This window comes from Cyprinodon variegatus, unplaced genomic scaffold (genome assembly GCF_000732505.1).
Source record: "Cyprinodon variegatus isolate N-32 unplaced genomic scaffold, C_variegatus-1.0 Scaffold22, whole genome shotgun sequence".
NCBI classification, from domain to species: domain Eukaryota; kingdom Metazoa; phylum Chordata; class Actinopteri; order Cyprinodontiformes; family Cyprinodontidae; genus Cyprinodon; species Cyprinodon variegatus.
Genome location: NW_015150475.1, coordinates 1,650,276 through 1,670,198, shown reverse-complemented (window position 1 = coordinate 1,670,198; position 19,923 = coordinate 1,650,276). Strand labels below are relative to the sequence as shown.

General features: G+C 36.8%; 1 protein-coding gene across 3 annotated transcripts in view; it reads right to left on the bottom strand.

Annotated features, from left to right (window-relative positions):
* Positions 1–1,037: 1,037 nt before the first annotated feature.
* nptn (neuroplastin) overlaps positions 1,038–19,923 on the bottom strand; it is a 46,162-nt gene continuing 27,276 nt past the window's right edge. The window contains exons 3-9 of one of the 3 annotated variants that reach the window (XM_015390976.1): positions 16,153–16,333; positions 15,096–15,190; positions 7,332–7,465; positions 6,970–7,243; positions 1,729–1,750; positions 1,552–1,625; positions 1,038–1,463 (exon numbers count right to left, since the gene is read on the bottom strand). In XM_015390976.1, the coding sequence (XP_015246462.1) occupies positions 1,565–1,625; positions 1,729–1,750; positions 6,970–7,243; positions 7,332–7,465; positions 15,096–15,190; positions 16,153–16,333 (767 nt within the window). In that variant the 3' untranslated portion in view covers positions 1,038–1,463; positions 1,552–1,564. The other 2 variants (XM_015390985.1, XM_015390993.1) reach the window with 2 other exon arrangements.

The following is a 19,923-nucleotide window of genomic DNA, read 5'->3' as shown; positions in this document are numbered from 1 at the left end:
TAACAAACAGGACATGAGGGAAACTTAAATAGTGGCTGATCAGACCACTGTTGACACACAAGGGGGATAACTGACTAACAAACTAATAAACTTAATTAAACATATAAATACCAGCCAGACACTAAATACTTTTTAAATTTAACTAATTAACAAAATTACCCGAACTAAGAATTTTTAAACAAATGATAAACAAATTTCCCTTCCCATTACAAATGGTTTGCCTGACTGATTAGCCTGCAACCATTAATTGAGGTAAGCTGGTGCTCATTGCAACCCTCCACCAGCAGATCCCAAGGAAACTGGCAACTCAAAGAAAAAAGATATGAATCAATTGCATCTTGACAAAAAAACAATCTGACAAATAAAGTTAACTAAATGTGTGCACTGCAAAAAGTGAACTTAAAGTCAGGCTAATGAAAATATATGAAATGTGCAACTGATTTTGAAAATGAAACATGTAAAAGTTACCACACAGCTTCAGAGTGTAACAGCAGGCTGTCACAAATGGGTAGGTTTTTCTTGTTTTGAAACAATAAACTCTCTGAATACTTACAGGAGAACCATCACCATCTTATAGCATCACCTCATAAGATGTTGCTGACTTAGCAACTTTTCAGAACCCTAGCCTCTTTTTTTCAAACAGCAACTGGCAACAAATGTAGTAACTTTTTTCTGTGTTGCTCAAGACTCTGGCAACAATGTGGATAGTTTTGTGTTAAGTTCCCATATAGAAAAAACGGTTGCAGCTTTCGGGTTAATCAAGCTTTTATCATTGTTTCTATCCAGCCACCTTTCTTCTACATGTCTAATCCCCATTATAGTGTACGAGTACCTCATTAGGCGCATGCAACATCTCTGTATCCATGGTGAAATCTATCCAATGCTTGACCTCCCAGAAGACTCAATAGAGGCTTCTGGTCAGTTTCTAGTTCAAAGTGTAGACCAGAATAAAGTAGTAAACATCTCCCAGGCCCATGTGCGAGCAAGTGCTTCCTTTTCCAGCGGGGCAGAGCACTGCTCCATTGCCGTCNAGGATGACTCCATAAAAAACATGTGGTTTGGATGCAAAAAAAGCCACACGAGGGATAACAACAGAAAAAGTCTATTCTGAGTATCCTATTGCGTTATAATCTTGCATGCAGTGTACATGATATGTAATACAAAAGGGATCACCTCGGTTGAGGACATGTTCAAATTAATAAAGGAGACATCAACAGCACATTGGAAATGCGTACACCTTTGTGGCGCATTAGTCAATATTCATCATCCTGAAATTGCCATCTAAGACTGGATAAGGCATGCTTAAGACAGCCATTACTGTAAGTTCTTATTGTTGCCAGTGTTACGCTGATATTGTTGCTCATAGAATGAGACAGGATATGGGTTATTTTTCCACACTGCCTGGAGTTTTGTCAACCTCTGATACTTGCATGTCGTCAAAAAATGCAGTTAAGCCGTCTCATCTGTGGGGAGAAAATCATGGTTAGGGGTTTATCCTCTGCATATCGTACACTTAACCCCTACTAAAAATCCCTTTCAACACAGTCTTACTTGGGTAAATTGCTTATTTTGTATTCCTCTGGCGTATGTTTTTGTCCTTGTGGTTGTTTGTTGAGTTTGTTTTCCTTGGATAAAAGCAGTTTTATTAGTAACTTAACCGTACTAAATCAAAGATCATGCAGTAGGTTAAGGCAAATCTAATTCACAGTATAGCTATTATTTACTTACGCTGGTCCGACTGGTTCATCGTCTGTGACGTGGGAAGAAATGAGACAGAAACACAATGTCATAATGGGAGAAAAAAATAGAACAGAAATACAATACCTGCAGAAAATGACTTCAAATGTGTGTTTTTTTAGTCAAGTTTTCGAAGGCTGGAAAAAGAATGTAAATAAAACTTTTGTGCATTCAGTATGTTGCATTTTCTACAGAACCAGGACTAGAAATAAAAAAAAACTATCTTGCATGCCAAACATTATAATCTTAAGCTTACATAACATCTAAATCTCATGGGATTCTTGTTTATTTCAAATAGAAACATTGTGTAGGAGTGCTACAGATGGCTCACTTAAAGCCATCTTTCAATTACATTAAGTATATTTAAATAGACTTGGGACTTATTACCATGTTGATATTTAACATTTATCTGTATAAAGCAACAATCTAAGTTGTCAAAGACCTAACCTATAACTGTGTACTAAAATAGGGAAATAAGTGATATTCATACAGTGTTTCAGGAAAACAAAAAACAAAAAGATGCTGGAAGTTGTTGGTGGTTTTCAAAAAGAAGAAATAAAATGGTTTCACACCCCTTCAGTCTTGGGTTATGTAGGGTTGTTGGTGTTTTGCAAACAAATGAAATGTGTCAGCAGGTTAACTATTTTCCATGCAGTTATTAGTCAGGGATAAGCAGCATTAGCAGCATTCCATGGTATTAAAATGGAGCAGATTATGGCTGTTATAATGTTAGACCAAAACAAGAAAATATGGTTCTGTCAAGAGGAGGAAAATCTGTCGGCTTATGCAGCTTTATCACACTTCAGATGGGTAGTATATGACACAAATTCACTGTTATGCCTTTGCAAGCGCACTAACAACAGCGTTTACTGTGTGATATTAGTCCAACTACAGATCTGTAAAACATCAATTGTGATTTCACTTTATCAAATAACACATTTTAGATTCATCACACAGCAAAATTTTTAATTTTAACAGCTGATACAGAAACATCAGCCTCTGCATCAAAGCCAGGCATCCCCAAAGTCGGTCCTCGAGGGCCGCTGTCCTGCAGGTTTTAGAGGGTTCCCTGCTTTAGCACAGCTGATTATGATGATTGCAGTTGAGCAAAAGCCTGTTAATCAACTTTCAATTAAAATCAGCTATGCCGGAGCAAGGGAACCTCTAAAACCTACAGGACAGCGGCTCTCGAGTACCGACTTTGGAGATGCCTGCCTTAGACTGGAGTTAAAAAAAAATTGTTCCAACACAGCTAAGCCATCAAGAGACCTGAAATTATAACGCACGCAGATGGGCAAAAACCGCTGGGAACAGGGCACGCTAAAAGGAGATTTGAGGAAGGCTGTGAGTTGGGATTCAGCCTGATTTGAATGACTTAAACATGGCAAATATAATCTACCTTAATCACTTCAAGTTTTCAGTTGACTAAAAACCTTGTGGAGCTCATGAAGGCTGACTCTTTGTAAATATATTTATACATACAAAAACTATATAGGGATAGTGGTTAGGATAACCAATAAATAAAAAAAAGCTTTTATTTATTAGGAGAAAAAGAGGGGTTTAAACCTACATATTTAGTTTGCCACGTAACATTTGCCGGTCTAAAAATTGTCTAAGCTTTGAATTTTAAATTCAAAAGGTCAGCAAAAAAATGATGCTTCATTTGATTTAGGTTCATATACTATGTTAAAAAAATGTAAACATGTATGGTAAATATGAAAATGAATTTCTGCATTTGGGTTATTCTCTAACTATTAAACTATTTGTGTCCCAGACAGAAATAAGAAAAAACATGTTTGTCATTTTTTTATCCATGCTGCCAGATCTGTCCTGGAAACAAAGACAAATTTACAAAAAATTATGAAAGATGTATTACTATTTGTATTATATAAAATGTTGTTTTATATTGAGTGTTTTTGCTGTTTGCCCATTGGGCGGGTTTTGGACTTTCTGTCCCTTATAAGAATGAAATGAAATTTGATTCAGCGTGACCTTTATTGACAATAGCGCAGAAATTCCTTATTTTAATGAATAAATATAAAGTGTTTTAAAGATATATTGGTATTTTCTATATTTTTCATTAAAAGAACACATGACCCTCGGGATCGCTGTCATTTGTACCATGAAACTGTACCTTTTAATTCTTTTTTAACCTTTGCGTACTTGCAACCACAATAGTTGTCTTATGAGAGGAAAGCTAATAGCAGGATAGCAGCATTAGCTCCATGTAGAGAAGGGAAATAAGAAACAAAATTAAGGAAAGTTTTGCAAAACCAAGAGTAGGTTTATTGGTCATCAATACCAAACATTGCATATTCTTTTTCCCTATTTGCTCATATTCCTTTAAATGTACAAATGACAAAGATAATTTAATAATTTAATTTAGAGTATTTTGAGTGTTTTTTAACTGTAAAACAGAGATTAGCATGCTAATATGTCATGAGATTTTAAAGAAAATTCTAAACATTGTAATTTCCACAACAGTCATTAACATATCTATATATATAATATTTGTACATAATATACATTATATAATATTCATGTAATTACATTGCAACCACTGTCAGTTACTGTTTCTATGCATTTTGATGAATTAGAACTAATCAAAATATTTCTAATAATATGCGTTGGTTTTTCTGAAAAAAAGCCATGAGCAAATATGACTGTAGCTTGAGAATCACCCTTTTACACTGTGCTGATATGTTTAGAAAAAAGCCATTTCAGTCTAAAGTGTTGTTAAACAATCAGCTGCAGGGCAGGCTGACACCAAGGCGCTTACTGGAGGAACGGATTAGTTTCTACCAGTGGGAGAGAAATTGTTAGGAAGATAAATAGGAGTTGAATTTGTGTAAAGAAAATATTATATAATAGAAAATGTTTTTTTTTTTTTTTTTTTTTATGTAGAACACAAATAATCTTGACTTTATACCTTAACTGTGTTGCAAGTTATATTTGTGACAAAGAGAGTTAAAACTGGAGCACAGATTTAGTATCTCAGAGGATATTGGTTTAAGACGGGCTGGAGCTTGTTTTTCTTTAGTTTTTATTGGATAAAATAGTCTCCACTAAGCAGTTCAATATTTAGAGTTCTTATAAATGTCTAAAATGTTAAACCAAAGATTTATAACATTTACTTTATGTGATGTCTGTGAACCATTTAAACAAGCTTATAGATACTTTCAAGTACAAAATATATGGGATGATTTGAAGCTAAAAACAGCTGGATCAAAGATCACAAAGGCTCGTGTGACGTTTTGAAAGGAAAGCCATCTTGATAATTACCAAGGTTTTTGGTAAAATATTTAACGGATTGACAAGATGAAAATGGAAGGTGTATACTTTTTTCCCTAAAAGTAACATGACATTCCAGAAAACGATTGTTAAACAAGATGGTAGTGGTGTGGTTCGATGCTCCAAGATGCATCTAACTTCCAGTGGATTGTTTCCCTAGAGAGCTTTTTTCAGAGAATCTCAACAGTGTGCTGCAGCTACAGTTTGCTTAAAAATGTATTTTGGGCTTTCTGCATACTTTAAAAAAAGTTTAATAGCAAAGTCAGCAACATTCAGAAAAAGTGAGCTAGTTAGGTGCAGAAAATATTGGTTTTACAGCTTTGGTGGAAAACAGGTACCAGGTTTAGGTTTCTGCTTCCAGATACAAGCACAGTTGTCACAACTTATAGGCAAATGAATGCAAATGATTTTAATTAGACAGCTGCATTTACTGTCAGGTTAAACTATGGAATGGATTAATATTTTTTGTCCTACTTAGTGATCCTACTTGATCAATATTTTGATTAAGGTTACCAAAAAAAGTACAGATAATAGGTTAACTCTTATCAAGGCAGATAATCCTGTTAATTTCACAGAGGTTTGACATTTTAAATAGTTCTGCCTTATTGGATTTACTTATCCAAAATCTACTAATCTAGATTAACCATTTACGAATTGTGCTTGGACAACGGGAGGTAACATCTGTCTTAACTGTTACAAATTCAACTTAGTTTGGAGATAAATTCACTACAGCTTAAACAATTAATCGTGATCAGTCGATTATTGAAATAATCCTCAATTAATTTTTTAATGGATTAATTGTTAACTGGAGTAGAGAAGCTCTAAAACATCCCTTTAGCTGACAACTTAGAGCAGCAAGTATACCAACATTGTAAAAAAAAAAAAAAAAAAGTAACACTTTGCATTTAAGAAAACTATTTTTTTCATCTGTCAATATGGTCGATACAAAACTCCTCAAGTGGAAACATTTTTATTTTTACTTGGTTTAGATTTGTAAATAGTCTTCTTTCTGGAACATTTTTGCGATCCGATTATTATTCAATTAATTGAAAAAAGAATCGACAGATTAATCAATTTGCAATATAATCGTTAGTTGTAGTGCTAAAATTAACATTTAAAATCTTGGAAATCTTTGAATTTTTTCACTTTAGGGAAATTCCTTCAATAGTATAGTGTCTGGTTAAAATCATATCTGGATTATATCACAGTCAAAGAACAGCTTTCAAAATATTGACCTATTATATTACATTTTACAGTGAATAAATGGATAAGATTGTCATCTGGTCATCGTCACAGAAATGCAAATGTCAGTTTAAATTCAAAGCTTTTTCTCATCAGAGATAATAAAGATAGTAAATGGGCTGGAGGCTGATAAGGAAAAAAAACAAACATACAAACTGACAACAGATCTTCATAACCATGCAGGATCTCTCACTTACCACCCATTTAGTATATGGTTCCATATGAAAGGAAGGGGAAAGGGGAGAAGAATAGTGACCAATTAAGTTACATATTGGGACTACATGTGCTGACAATTATTCCGTCTGTCTTCTAACTGCTGCTAGTTCTCTACACAAACAGCAACTCAATCCAGGGCGAGCTTGGCCTCATTTCCAACTCTAAATGATATTGGTCACGTTTGCATGCATTTAAGATGTGACCTAAATGAACAGTCCATTGGGTCTGCTTTGTTACTTCTAAATGAAAAAAGAAAACAGAGGAGGAATATCAATTGAAAGTCATCTGATCTCTCCAGATCTCCAGAGTCCGCACCTCTAAGCCGGTTTCTACGGCACATCTAACAGAGTCTAGTGGAAAAAACCAAAGAGTTTTTCACCAGCTAAAATAACCTAAAACAATAACTGATTCGATTTGAAAACTCCCTTTTCAGGTTATTATTTAACACTTCAGAATGCTTTGCAACAGAAGAGATTTTCTTACCATCAATAATGTCATCTGGCCTCTTGCGTTTCTCATACACGACGATAATAACTACAAGGATGATAATTTCCGCAAGCACCCCCAGAAAAGGCCAAAGTGGTGCAAGATGGCTGCGCACTCGTAGTATCGTGGTTTCTGCAGTGTTCCCAATGGCGTTGGATGCGTTGCATTCATATATTCCAGGATCAGTAGTTATATCCAGGTCCAGTATGTTGATCTCAGTATAGTTGGTTCTGCTTGTGATAAAGAAGCGTCCTGTGGAGTTGTCAATGTCCTGAAAAATAGTGACCATTTACAAAGTCACATTCCTTGAGTTTAAGAATCTGTATGCATGTTTAGTGTCATAATCATTCAAAGTTAACCTTGTAGGAATTTCCGTCGACCTTTCGCCATGTCCAAGTTGGATGTGGGTAGCCGACAGATTTGCAGTACATCATTGCATTTTCCCCCTCGTTTTTATTTTCACTTCGCTTGTGGCCGGTGATGTGGGGCTTTGCTAGGATAGGAAAACAGGAGTGAGATAAATTATTATCTAGAGAGAAAAAAGCCATAGAGAGAAAGATTTTAATTCCAGCCATAGGTTAAAATATCCTCATAAAATGCCTTTGTACTTTGTTTCTCTTTAAATTTTTTATTTTACTTTAAGATGTGGATGCAGCACAGGTTAAGTGAATACTGCAGATGTATCCGTTATCTCTTGCCTGTTAATTTTAAAGTCTGCTAAAATGAATGTCCTAAAAAAACATAGCGAGTTGTTTTGATGAAGGAATACTAATTAAGCTTTCAAGCTCTCAACAAAGGAGGACAGGTCACAGTTCAAAAGCAATAGTGGAAGAGGAATTATAAAGCACATCCTTTCTTAGTCCTCTTGGAAAATGTGAGGCTCCTGAGGATGTGGAGACAGACCTCTGACGAAGGAGCCAGTATGAATGGGAAAGCAGTATAATGTGTTTCACTATAACATGGCTGCCTCTCTGCTCATCTTTCAGACTTCAGATGCACTCAGTTCTTTTCAGGCTCTGTATTTCCCTCAGCTGCTGCAGCAACAGCTTTGCAAGGTGACTCCTTGTGATCACTTTCCCATATTTCTTTGCCAGTAATGTGTGCTGCCTTAAAAAACATATTTACACCCCCAAACATTTTTACATGTTATGTTACAACCACAAGGGCAACATTAACCATAGAAGCTCAGAGATCTGCAGCTCAAATGGGAGAAATGTCTGATCAAAAATAAAAACTTTCAGTAATGGACACTTTTAACGCACCATACAATTGGTGAAATGTGATGCTGGAAAAATACCAAGGAAGTTAGATATGGTTAAATACTGGAAAAAAGCTTTTGAAGGTTGCAGAAAACCAGAAGGTTGCAGAGCCAATGTAGAGGTACACATTTTGTCAGGTCAGAAAACCCAAATCATGCAGCCAGAGCTGCAATTTACCAGACATGCATCGATCCTGTTTTTTTCTGATCCAATACTGATACCTGTGCTGACCAGATCGGCAGATATCTGATACGATCCGATTCAGCTGTTGAATGAATTCAAAATATAACATGCCATGTGAGTGAAGGCTTTAGCCTTCATATAAACATTGTTAAAAAAGGTAACTTTAACACAGATCTAAATTTACGTTATATTATTTATTAACAAATAAGCAGCAGAAATAAATAACTGTTCCATGTAAAGTGCACTGGATTGGACCTCTGATATCTGATATTGGCGATATCTGATCTGGCTAATTAGCAACTTTTTGAGCAGATTTCCAGTTCAGGTATTGGATCGATGCATCTCTACAGTTTAATACTAAAAGCCAAGTCAAATTCTAGCCCTATATCCTACTTAATAACCTGTGGCTTGGATTTACTGCCCATCCAAAGTGAATAAGCTTTAGCCTTTCAGGATAGAACGATGGGTAAAAATAGTCAGTTTCTAAATGTGCAAAACAAGTAAGAGTCAAGAAAATGTAAAAAGAAAAAAATGCTTTTTGTTTCAATCCACTACCAAGCACATTTTGTTTTAACATTTTCTTTAAAATCTCATTAAAATATGCTGTAAACTGTAGTTGTAATACAACAACTTTAATTTTTCATATGCCTATACCATGATACCCTGTTACATCTGTCTATAAATCCAGATGAAGCTAATCCATTACATAGATTACAGGAAACTTGAAGACATAAAAACCTGGATGACTCTTAACTTTCTGCTTCTGAATGCAGACAAAACAGAAGTTATAGTCTTTGGACCAGAGTCTTTGAAAAAGAAGCTGATTTGTCATTCATTTCATTTGGATGGGATTAAACTGATTGCAGATAATAAAGTAAAAAAATCTTGGTGTTGTTTTTGATCAGGACCTGACATTTAAATCCCATAACAAAGAGGTTTCTAGAATGTCCTTTCATCTGCGGAATGTTGCAATATTTAGAAATCTCCTGTCCAGGGGTGATGCTGAGTAACTAGTCCATGCATTTGTTACTTCAAGGCTGGACTTTTGTAATTTTTTCCTATCAGGAAGTCCGCAAACTGTAGTTAAAAGTCTTCAGCTGATAAAAAATGCTGCAGCCAGAGTTCTGATGAAAATTTGAAAGATAGATCATATCTCTCCTATTCTAGCTGCTTTTTATTGGCTTCCTGTTAAATCAAGAATATAATCTAAAATCCTCCATTTGTAAGAGCACTTAGCTCACAATCTGCAGGTTTACTAGTGGTTCCTAGAATTTCTAAAAATAGAATGGGAGGCAGATCTTTTAGTTATCAGGCTCCTCTCCTGTGGAACCAACTACCAGTTTTAGTCCGTGAGGCAGACACCCTGTCTACTTTTAAAGCTAGGCTTAAAACTTTCCTTTTTGATACAGCTTATAGTTAGAATGGCTCAGGTTATCCTGAGCTATCTCTATAGTTATGCTGCTACAGGCTTAGACTTCTGGAGGACATAGGGACCCTTATTTCATCATTCTGCTTCATTCTATCTCTATTCTTCCACTCTGCAGAATCTGTTAGTTCAATCTCTAACGTTCTTCTCTCTCTGCTTTTTCTCATAGTAGCTTCGCCTCGTCTGTTCCTGTTTGGCTGTGACACCATCCTGGAGAGAAATATCAGCTGTGCTGCTGCCACCAACACTTTTGTTTATAGATGTTGCAGATCGGCCTGTTTTCCAGTGTAGTCCTGTTTCTCTGACTATGACTGGCTGGATGTGCTCTCTTCATCCTCTGACGTGGGAGTTGGCTTGGAACTCGTCTGCCTGGCTGTGTGTTTCCTGGACACCTTTTATAGTTGCTTTTTGTATCTCTGCTTTTGTCTCCTTGAGCCTCAGTCGGCCTCGGCCGATGGCCGCTCACACTGAGCCTGGTTCTGCTAGAGGTTTCTTCCTGTTAAAATTGAGTTTTTCCTCTCCACTGTTGCTACAAGCATGCTTAGTGTGAGGGATTGCATTCGAGTCAATGAGTCGACTGGTTTTCCTTAGATAGAAATCTTTGAATCAATTTGACTGTATGATCTGGTGAACTGCAAAGTGCCTTGAGATGACATGTGTTGTGAGTTGGTGCTATATTAATAAACTGAATTTAATTTCTTTCCCCCAATAAACTAGTGGATTTCATGTTTTTTCTACATATGTGAAGCTTAGACTGCAGATATTTACTTTCCATAAACACTCACCCTTTTCCAACTAATTATTTTATAAAGGTACTGTACATATACCCCAAGCTAAATGTAGGGGATGTTGTTGCACAGAATAAAAAGAGTTTTAATACAACTGAAATTAGGTCATGGGTGGGGGCAGGGTTGCAGCAGGGCTATATGAGAGTCTCCAGATGTTCACTTTCAGAGTATCATTCTCACAAATAGATTTCTTTTTTTATAAAAAAAAAACATAAATTGGCTCCTAGTAAAAACAATAGACTGCTTATGAGGATAATAACTTATCTAGAGAAAAGCCGTAATAATCTCTCAGTAGAACATTCTGTGCCAACATTGATACACCTTATTGAAGGAATAGAATAAAAATAACTCTCTAATGTTTGACATCACCATAACCGGGGGAGAAGGTTTTAACAGTGCATGGAGGTAAGGAGGGCTCTGTGCACTTTGGTGACATCACTCTTCTCTAATTATGGTGCACACGTGCTCCCTGGGCAGGGGAGTGGCCACGAGTATTCATGCATTATCCTCGCTGTGACATCTCTGTGACTGACAGCCCACAGACAGCCTTCTGAGTGGTGCTAAAACAGGCAGAAACCTCCATTTCACACTCCTGACTGATTGTTAATTTCCATAATCCTCACTGTGGGAAAGTGGGATAAATCTGAGCGGGATGAGTGAGAGGAAGCAAGGTGAAATGTTTCAGGAAGCCTGTTTTACTTACCACATATTAAAAAAGATGCTACTTTAAATAAGTTCAGCAAAACATAATTTATCTTTTTCATATTTTGTATTGCCATGGATAGGTATTTTGCCGTAAAATAAGACTTGATTCGGATGACAGGACCAACTATATATCAGCAGTAAGCTTCCTATCAAAGACAATCAAGTCCACTCATGCCACAGAGAAGGTTGGGACCGTATTCAGAGCCTTAATCCTACAACATCACAGAACCCTCCATCTGTTGCCTCTGAGCTGTGTCCTGCAAGGATGAGTGTGCCAAGGACACTGTAGGCGAGGGATCTCAGTGAACTGCTGCCAGGAGGGCTGCGGAAAGCTGGCTTGCTTAAAAGTGGGCTTGCTTACCTGGGTCATATAGGATCTAAACCACAACTAAAAAATTACAAGAGTTTAGCGACAGACGAAAAAAGGATTTTCATTAGTTCCAGCAGTTGTACCTGCTTATGGCAACATTAGTCTGTTTTAGTTTGTTTCTTTTCTGTCAATGTCATTAGAAAGTCCTTCACTGACACTTCAAATACTAAAACTTCCCACTGGGTACAGATAGCAAGACTCAACGGTCAAACCACAGCAGAAACAACAGAATGGTGACTGGTGCTGTCATCTGACAATACAGTGAAAGCAACATGCACAGCCATCATCCATGTTACGCAATCAGGCATCGCTACGAGACAGCCGTGAAGAAGAAAGCAGGGCCGGGCTCAGTATGCACTACAGCCATGCCGCTGCAAATTGGCTTAAGCACTACCCAGGCAATCCTCTCTTGAAGAGAGTTTGACCTGCCTTTTCTCACAGAGGACTCCTTATTTAGGTTGAAGGCATCAGTGTCAGCTTGAATGAAAACATGGCTTGAGGTGACGCTTTTTCGTCCTTGTTAAACAGAGTGCACAGGTTCAAATCCTGCTAGTTTAATCATGGATATTATAACCTGACATGCAATATTTTAAAGGAGATATATGAAAAAATTAAAGAAATCTTGTGTGCATTTTTTATATTTTGTCTCATTACAACCACAGAAGCTTGTAATTTATCCTAATTTTACTTGATGAATCAAAACAAACAATATATAGTTAAAGGAAATTCATAATCGATTTATTTATATTTTATTCTTTTTGCTGTATTCATATGGAGGCCATTTTACCTTAACACACATAAAGGTATTGTGGAGGATTTTTTATAAGACCTGCCCTCTTCACTTTAAAAAAAATGCACGTGCAAGAGCATGCACAAGCCCATTTCTCCTTGTGCACGCCCTGTTTAAAATGTGCTGTTCTCATAGCTCATACAAGCTTACTTTATCCACATACAGTGTGGAGTATATAGTGGACCTTATAGCAAACTCAGTTAACTGACCGTTCGGACAGATGATCACTGTTTTTTATTCCGTGGGTCACGTAACCCCCTCTTTCACTGTGCGGTGCCTGCACCATCTTTGTTAGTAGTTGCCGCTGTTAGGTGACGACAGCCTATGGTGACAGTGGGCCGCTGTGACAGCAAATCCCATAATGCTTTGCAAGGAGAGCTCTCCACACAAAGCATTCTGGGATATATCTTGCTCTTGGGAAGCCTCTATTTTTTTCTCATACTGTACACTTCTTATACACTTTTTTCTTACGCCCCTCGGCCATTTTTAAAGAACCGTGGTGAAGAAGGTGAGTTTCAATGACTGTCTGAAACTGTAGCTCACCACACATATGCGGCTGAAAGTGCGCATGCACAGAAAATCACAGCTAACTGGATGAGCATGCAGGACGGCCTTACGTAAACATATCACCAGAATAATTGACAATTAGGAGGACCGCTTATTTAAATGATCCACCCAGAAAAAAAGATTGTCCTCTATACCTTTAAAGTCCTTAAAAGTTTGTTAAAGGACATTAAGCAATAAACATTATGTTGGTAGAGTAACAGTGCAGATTGATCAGAGATCAAATTGTGGAAATATTTGATATAAATACTGTTATAAAACAATATTTGAGGCTTTAAACATCCCAAGGAGCTCTGCTCAATTTATCCTTGAGAAGGGGCAGTGAGCAGCACAACTGTGCATGAAAAACTATTTTATAGAACATTTTAAAGAGGTTAAAGGTCACTTTTTAATTAAACATTTTCATGTGTTTTGTTAAATGATCAATACAGCCAGAACTTTCTTATGTCCTTGTCAAGGTAGGTAGTTGTATAGGCCCACAACAGCTGACTTGTTAATTGAAAATATCCCAACATCTCATGGAGCATTAAGTAGCTGTCCACGTATATTTACAAGAACATTAATCACAGTAGTAGAAGAAGTGCCAGTGCTCACTGTCTGGCAACGGAGAGCTACAATTAAATTGCAAGAATCTCAATGGGAAAACTGTCACTCCAAAAATCTTTTATGAAAGTTTTAGAAAGGCCCATTTTTGAAAGTACTCCACAAAAAAATATAGGGGGATTAGTAATGATATAAAGGTGCTCCAAGCAGATGAGGTTAAAAAAATCCTAAACTTTTCATGCATAATGCAGAAAATCGTGTCTAAAGGAAAAAACAAAAATGTATCTGTTCCCCTAACACACCACACCAAGGTAGGGAATGCTTACTTCAGCGTTCAAACACTGTTCATCCAGTCTGAATAAGCTTAAGCTGTATGGTAAGAAGACTGGTCAGAAAGCAGATGTCCTCTAGTAGCTAGATGATAAAAAAGACCTTCATCTGTAATTGTAGCAGAAGGTGATTTTACAAGCAAACAAACCACACTTTATGTAAACGTATGTATCAAGAACTTCAAACTTAGCAGTTCACAGAAGTGATGTAATAATTTAAGGAACTGATTTGGGCTGAAATAACTAATCGGATTAATCATAATTAATTGATTATTGAAATAATGATTAATTGATTTAGTAATCGATTAATCATTAACTGGAGTATGGAGAGTGCAGAGCTGATGGTTAGCTGACAGAGCAATCCAGTTAGAGCAGCATATCAAAATTGTAAAAAAAAACAAAAAAAAATGTATATACATTCTGCATTTAGGATTTTTAAAAAGTTTTCGTCTGTTAATATGCTCTATCCGGAAATCCTCAAGTGGAAAAGTTGTAGTTTTACCTGGCTTAATTTTGTAAAATATCTTATTTGATTGAAAAAATAATCGACAGTTAGTCCATTTGCAAAAATAATCGTTATTTGCAGCCCTAAAACTGCTAGTTGAGTTTGGTTTCGACTAAAACACCAGCATCATAATTGTTCTTCTGCACCTTGACAAGGAATGCTTACACATTTCTTTTTTATGAACAATTCAGTCCAAGTCATGTGTTGCATTGCTACAGGTTATTCAAACAAAGCAACAGCAAACAGATGTATCATGAAAGCTACCTGTTCTACAAGCCACAACCATTTGTATTTCCTGTCCTCTTTAAACCATAACACTCGATTTTTGTGTCACAGCTCCTATGAAATTCTCCTTGTAGATCTTGTTCTTTGCATATTTTAGAGAGCATGTGCACTCCCTGTCCATTTTGCTTGCATGTTGTCTCAGTTAAGCCAAGAGTGACAACAGCCTCAGGTGATCTCTCTGTCATCACTGCACTGACTGGATTCAAACATCTTTGTCAACCAGGACTCTCTTCACACAGCTTTAGGTTGGCAGTTTTCCTTTATGACTTGAATCTAACTACATGCTGGCATATTTTGCATACAGTTCAGCACTCTGGGGAGTAAATAACAGTGCATTTTTTAACACATTGGCTGTTTAGTTTGGGAAAGAACTTACCTTTAACTTCAATTGTTGCATTTGCATTCGGCGCTTTCTCGAATGTATAAACACACATGTATTCCCCTGAATCATCGGCTCGAGGTTTAGAGATTCTGCAAGAAATGAAAAAAAAAAAGAATGACTTCAGAATTTTTATTTGCACTGCAAGCGGTCCACTAAAATTGAGACATCTAAATTCAACTTTACAGCATGTGATTAGCTCTGACTAAATCATTGAAAACCTAAAGGACTCACAAGGCCACAAGAGCAAAAATCTTGGCCTTTTACTTGGATATTACAAAACAGCAGCCCTCTATTCTGCAGGGAAGGGAGCTACAGGCGTTTTAGCTGTAATGTTCAGAGTCACTGATGTGGTGTGACAAGGAAGTGACCAATTGGTCTTATCTTCTGGGTAGACAGAATCTGTGGTATGTCTATGGGGGCCGACAGTAGCTCTATGCTACAATGATTATAGAATGTGACAGCGGGAACTATTACTTCACGCAAATGACAGTGTGGGGTTGTTTATCTTTATTTTAAGATAGATCTACAGGTATTATGAAGACTCAATGCATTTTGAGAATGGTGTTGTGATTTTAAATTAAATGTAAACCACCTATACCTTTGAGTAGGAACTGTTTTTAAAAAACATCTTCCTTACAAAACAGATTAATTAAATGCAGATTTTTGGTTGTGCTTGCGCATAGTAATTTCCATGTAGCTTCTAGTTAAAACCAACAACCCATCACTGTGGTCCCTATAATAGGTTAAAAAGAGGTTTGTGTCCCACTTATTAAAAGTTCATACCTTCTATTAACCAAGCAGAAAAACAAACCCAAGTTAGCATGCATGCAGCTGTGTTCACCTCTCTCACCTCCAGCTGAGAACTAATCAGTATACTGTAATGTTTCTATGCAAGGTCTTGATCCCAAAGAATGCCTTCCCACCCTGCTGAGACAGAGATTACCTCTGCTCCTTCATTGCTTGCACAGTGGTCTTATTTGATCTGAAAGTGCTGCAGTAACTGTGGGGGATTTGGGAACAGTAAAAAGTGCTTTCAAAGGATTATGGTTACTTGAACGATGTAAACGATGTCCCTTGGTCTGCCCGTGTGTTTGGGATCTCGTTCCCATTCTTCATCCAGAAGCTGTCCTTGTGTTGGGTATGGGCAGCAGTAAGATTACAATGAAGAGTAACAGGTTTGATTGTTGCATCCAGTGGCAGGATGATCTGATCAGAGGCATTGATCTTTGGTTCTGGAAAACAGAGAGAAAGTCAAATCTTATACCAGAACTCAGGCTTGAAGATGTTCTAATTCTTCCTCCCATGCTGTGGTGTGGTAGCTGTAGGCTGTGTGCTGTTTTTAAATGATCTGTGTAGGAGGGAGACTATGAAGTGAAGTCAAACCTACAAATAAACAAAAGGCATAGTTAAGTGCATGTATTCTTCAGATTTACATTTACTTTTTAAAACAGAAATGCGGTACCTTGAATAATGCATATTTATTAGAACAGGACTTTTTGGCAGATAAAAGAGATGTCTGCTCTTCTAATAATTTAAGTGGATGGGTTGTTTAAGAGATTCTTTTATAATATTCTTTAATAAAGAGTGTTTGAAATTGGATTGGCTATAGAAAGAGCAGGAGTGAACGGAGTCTTCTCCAGAGTAAAGTCTATACCGTGATGGCCCCTGCTTCTGCTATTGCTTCACACTGCTGGTCAGCTGGCTAACAAAAGGCTAGGTACATTTATGTTTCTTACGAGGAAGTAAAAATTTTTTAAATAAGCAGCTGAAAGCACACTCTTCTGAAGTGAAAGCAGTGATATTAATTGATATTCTGCTTTAAATACAGTAAAGTGGTTCATTTTAAAGATTACTTGTTAAAGAACAGTTTGATAATCTGTTTAGTGATTAAGCACCACTTGTAATTTTAAAATTAAATAATAGGTGGCATTTCAAGAGCTAGAACTTTTCTTTTTAGCCACATGTCCAATTTCATTTTAGTTTGCAACTGTGTGCTTTTACCTTCTTTGAAAAACATAAGTCTGAGCGCCACTGTGCCTTTTTTAGGAAATGCAGCTGAGCTCATCTGCACAGCTGAACATTAGCATCTGTGATGCATCAAGAGCTGCTGCAGCTTTTTTTATGTTGCATCCACCTAAAAATGTTTCATTAGGTTTTGCATTGGCCACTTATAGATACTGACTGTTATGATGTGGATGGTGACTAACTAAATCTGATTTTTTGGCTGAATATAATTTACATGGGGTTATGTAAACAAGGTCTTTTGGTTCATGAGAGATTTTAATTTTAACATAAAGATGAAATAACAGCACTGCTATTCAGGCTGCTTATGAAACATAACCATCACATACGTAAAGGGTGTCATCTGACAGCAAGGTGCCCTTTGCTCTGCCTTGAGTTGTGAGCAGGAGGCCTCCTCCGCATTGCCCCTCCCCCTTTCTTTAGGGCGGGCCAACCATGGCAACAACGGAGCTCCCGAGGGGAGGAGCAGAGAGGAGAAGCATCATAATCCTACTACTGCTGCTGCAGAGCCACAAGCAAAGCAAAAGGGAACTAATGGGAGGCTACAGCAGGAACTAGCTGACTGACAATTGACTTCTTTTAGCAATCACCTCACCCTCTTCCTATAGATTTGGATTTTAAGTAGCTAAGGAGATATGTGCCCCCCCTCCCATGACTCTCCTTTACAAAGCAGAGCAACATGTGCTATTAATAGCATCTTTGAGACATGGGTAGAAACACAACGTGAGGTACATAAATTAACATTTAGCAACATGGCACAGCGGTCCACTGGCAATTTGGATGGAAGGTTACATTGTTGGAGCAAAAAGTGTGATAATTTTCCAATGCACTGGAAAATAAATTCCAGTAATTTTCTTATACGCTCACCAGCCAGTTTATTGTATACCTCTCATCAGCAGTTAGTTGCACAAACTGCAAATCTGCCAATGGCATGGTAGCAAAGTTGGGAAGATCCCTGTTGATCAAGTATATCGAGAATGGTTAAAAAATGCTTGGTCAGTGTCAAAGGAGGAATTGTCTGACTGGTTTGAAAAGATAGAAAGGCATCAGAAAAGAAGCTACTATAACCAGTCATTTCAGTCAAGGTATTTTATAATACCGTACTAACTCTACACACATGCTGGACCTCAGCAGATGTGCTGCAGAAGCCAAACTGACCCCTTCTCCGGTCAGCAACAAACATTAAATCAGGACAGGTTTTATACAAATTCATTAAAGTTTGGAAATAACAAGAAGAACAAAGTGGCCTGATCCGTTTAATATAGATTTCAACCGTGAAATTCAAAAATTTAAGGTTTTTGGTGAAAATAGCATGAAAGAAGGATCCACCCTGTTTGTATCAATAGTTTAACATGTTTACTTAATGTTGTACAGGATTTTTTTTCTTGTACAATTTGACTCACTTGGGGATTATTTAAATACCACAACCTAGTTCCAAACTATTGCTAACCAAGCCTACTGTTTATGAACAGACTTGACCCATCTCTAAATAACTACATCTAACAGGATGTTGCGCCATGTCACAAAACTCAAATAATTTAACAAATAATAATGAGTTTAACAACTGTTTGTTGCTAATATGTCACTATAGACCAGAATCTTCGATGAATGCTATGAAAAAGACTGTCCTGAAGGCAGAATTAGGACCCTACCCCTTTTTGATCTGGTGTTTCTCAGGTGTCTGTTGTAACAATCAACAATGAAGAGAAGCTAAATAAGCCAGTCGGCCTCTGTTAAACACATGCAAATTTGGAATCACTTATTAAAGCGATAAAATGAAAGTTAATCGCAACATTTTGGTTCCTTATTTTGCAAGTAAACTAGAAATATTTTGAATATTGTACAGTAGTTTGTATTAAATATGCCAACTAACAGCCAGTAACCAAGTGGCTTAATTCTGCAGGTACTTAAGAAACAGAAGCACATTTTTTGTTGTTGTTTTTTATTGAACTTTGTTGATCTCACATTGGATAAATTTACCTCTACATTTAACCCATCCCCGGGGAGCAGTATGGGGTTAAGTGTCTTTGCTCAGAGAACCAGAGTGGCAGTCTGTGGGAGTGGGGCACTGATTACATTTAGCCTACCTTCACTTTGGGGCCACATGCATTATTGTACATTTTTCTGTTGCATTGAACTCTAATAATATTAATACTCTTTTATACTGTTTTACATTTTTAATGCCCACGTAATTTCATGTTTTGTTGAATAAAATAGTATTTTGTTTTACACATGTTGTGTTAACAGCACTGTATGTATGTTTCTCAAAGTTTCAGGGTTGTGCTTTAAAATTTTATGCGAATTTTATGTCATATTTGTCATATTTTCTCACTAAAAATATTTTGAAAGCAAACCATGCAGATAAAAACATGAAGAGAGTAATTTTTGCAGATATAATTCATGCATGCATAAAGAAGAAATATAATTTACTTGAAAATTAAAGGTACACTTTTAGTCATTACTAACATTTATGGGGTTTATATACTGTATGTATCCTTAATTGAATTCTTATATAGAGCTGTTCATATTCACACAGCAATATGATGAAAATACATATACAAAAGAGACATCCTGTGTTAATCAAGTCTTCCAAGCTGCAAACTATACATATATAGAACTATTATGTATAGCCTGTAATACACATGCAATATGTTGCATATTGCACGTATATTCAAACATTTTTTTTTCAGTAATGACAAAACCCTGTGAGGGAGTACATTCGGAATAGAGAGGGATTATATAATACCGTAAATTCTCTAATATAGGCCCGGGCCTTTATTTCACTCAAGTGCATCGCGGT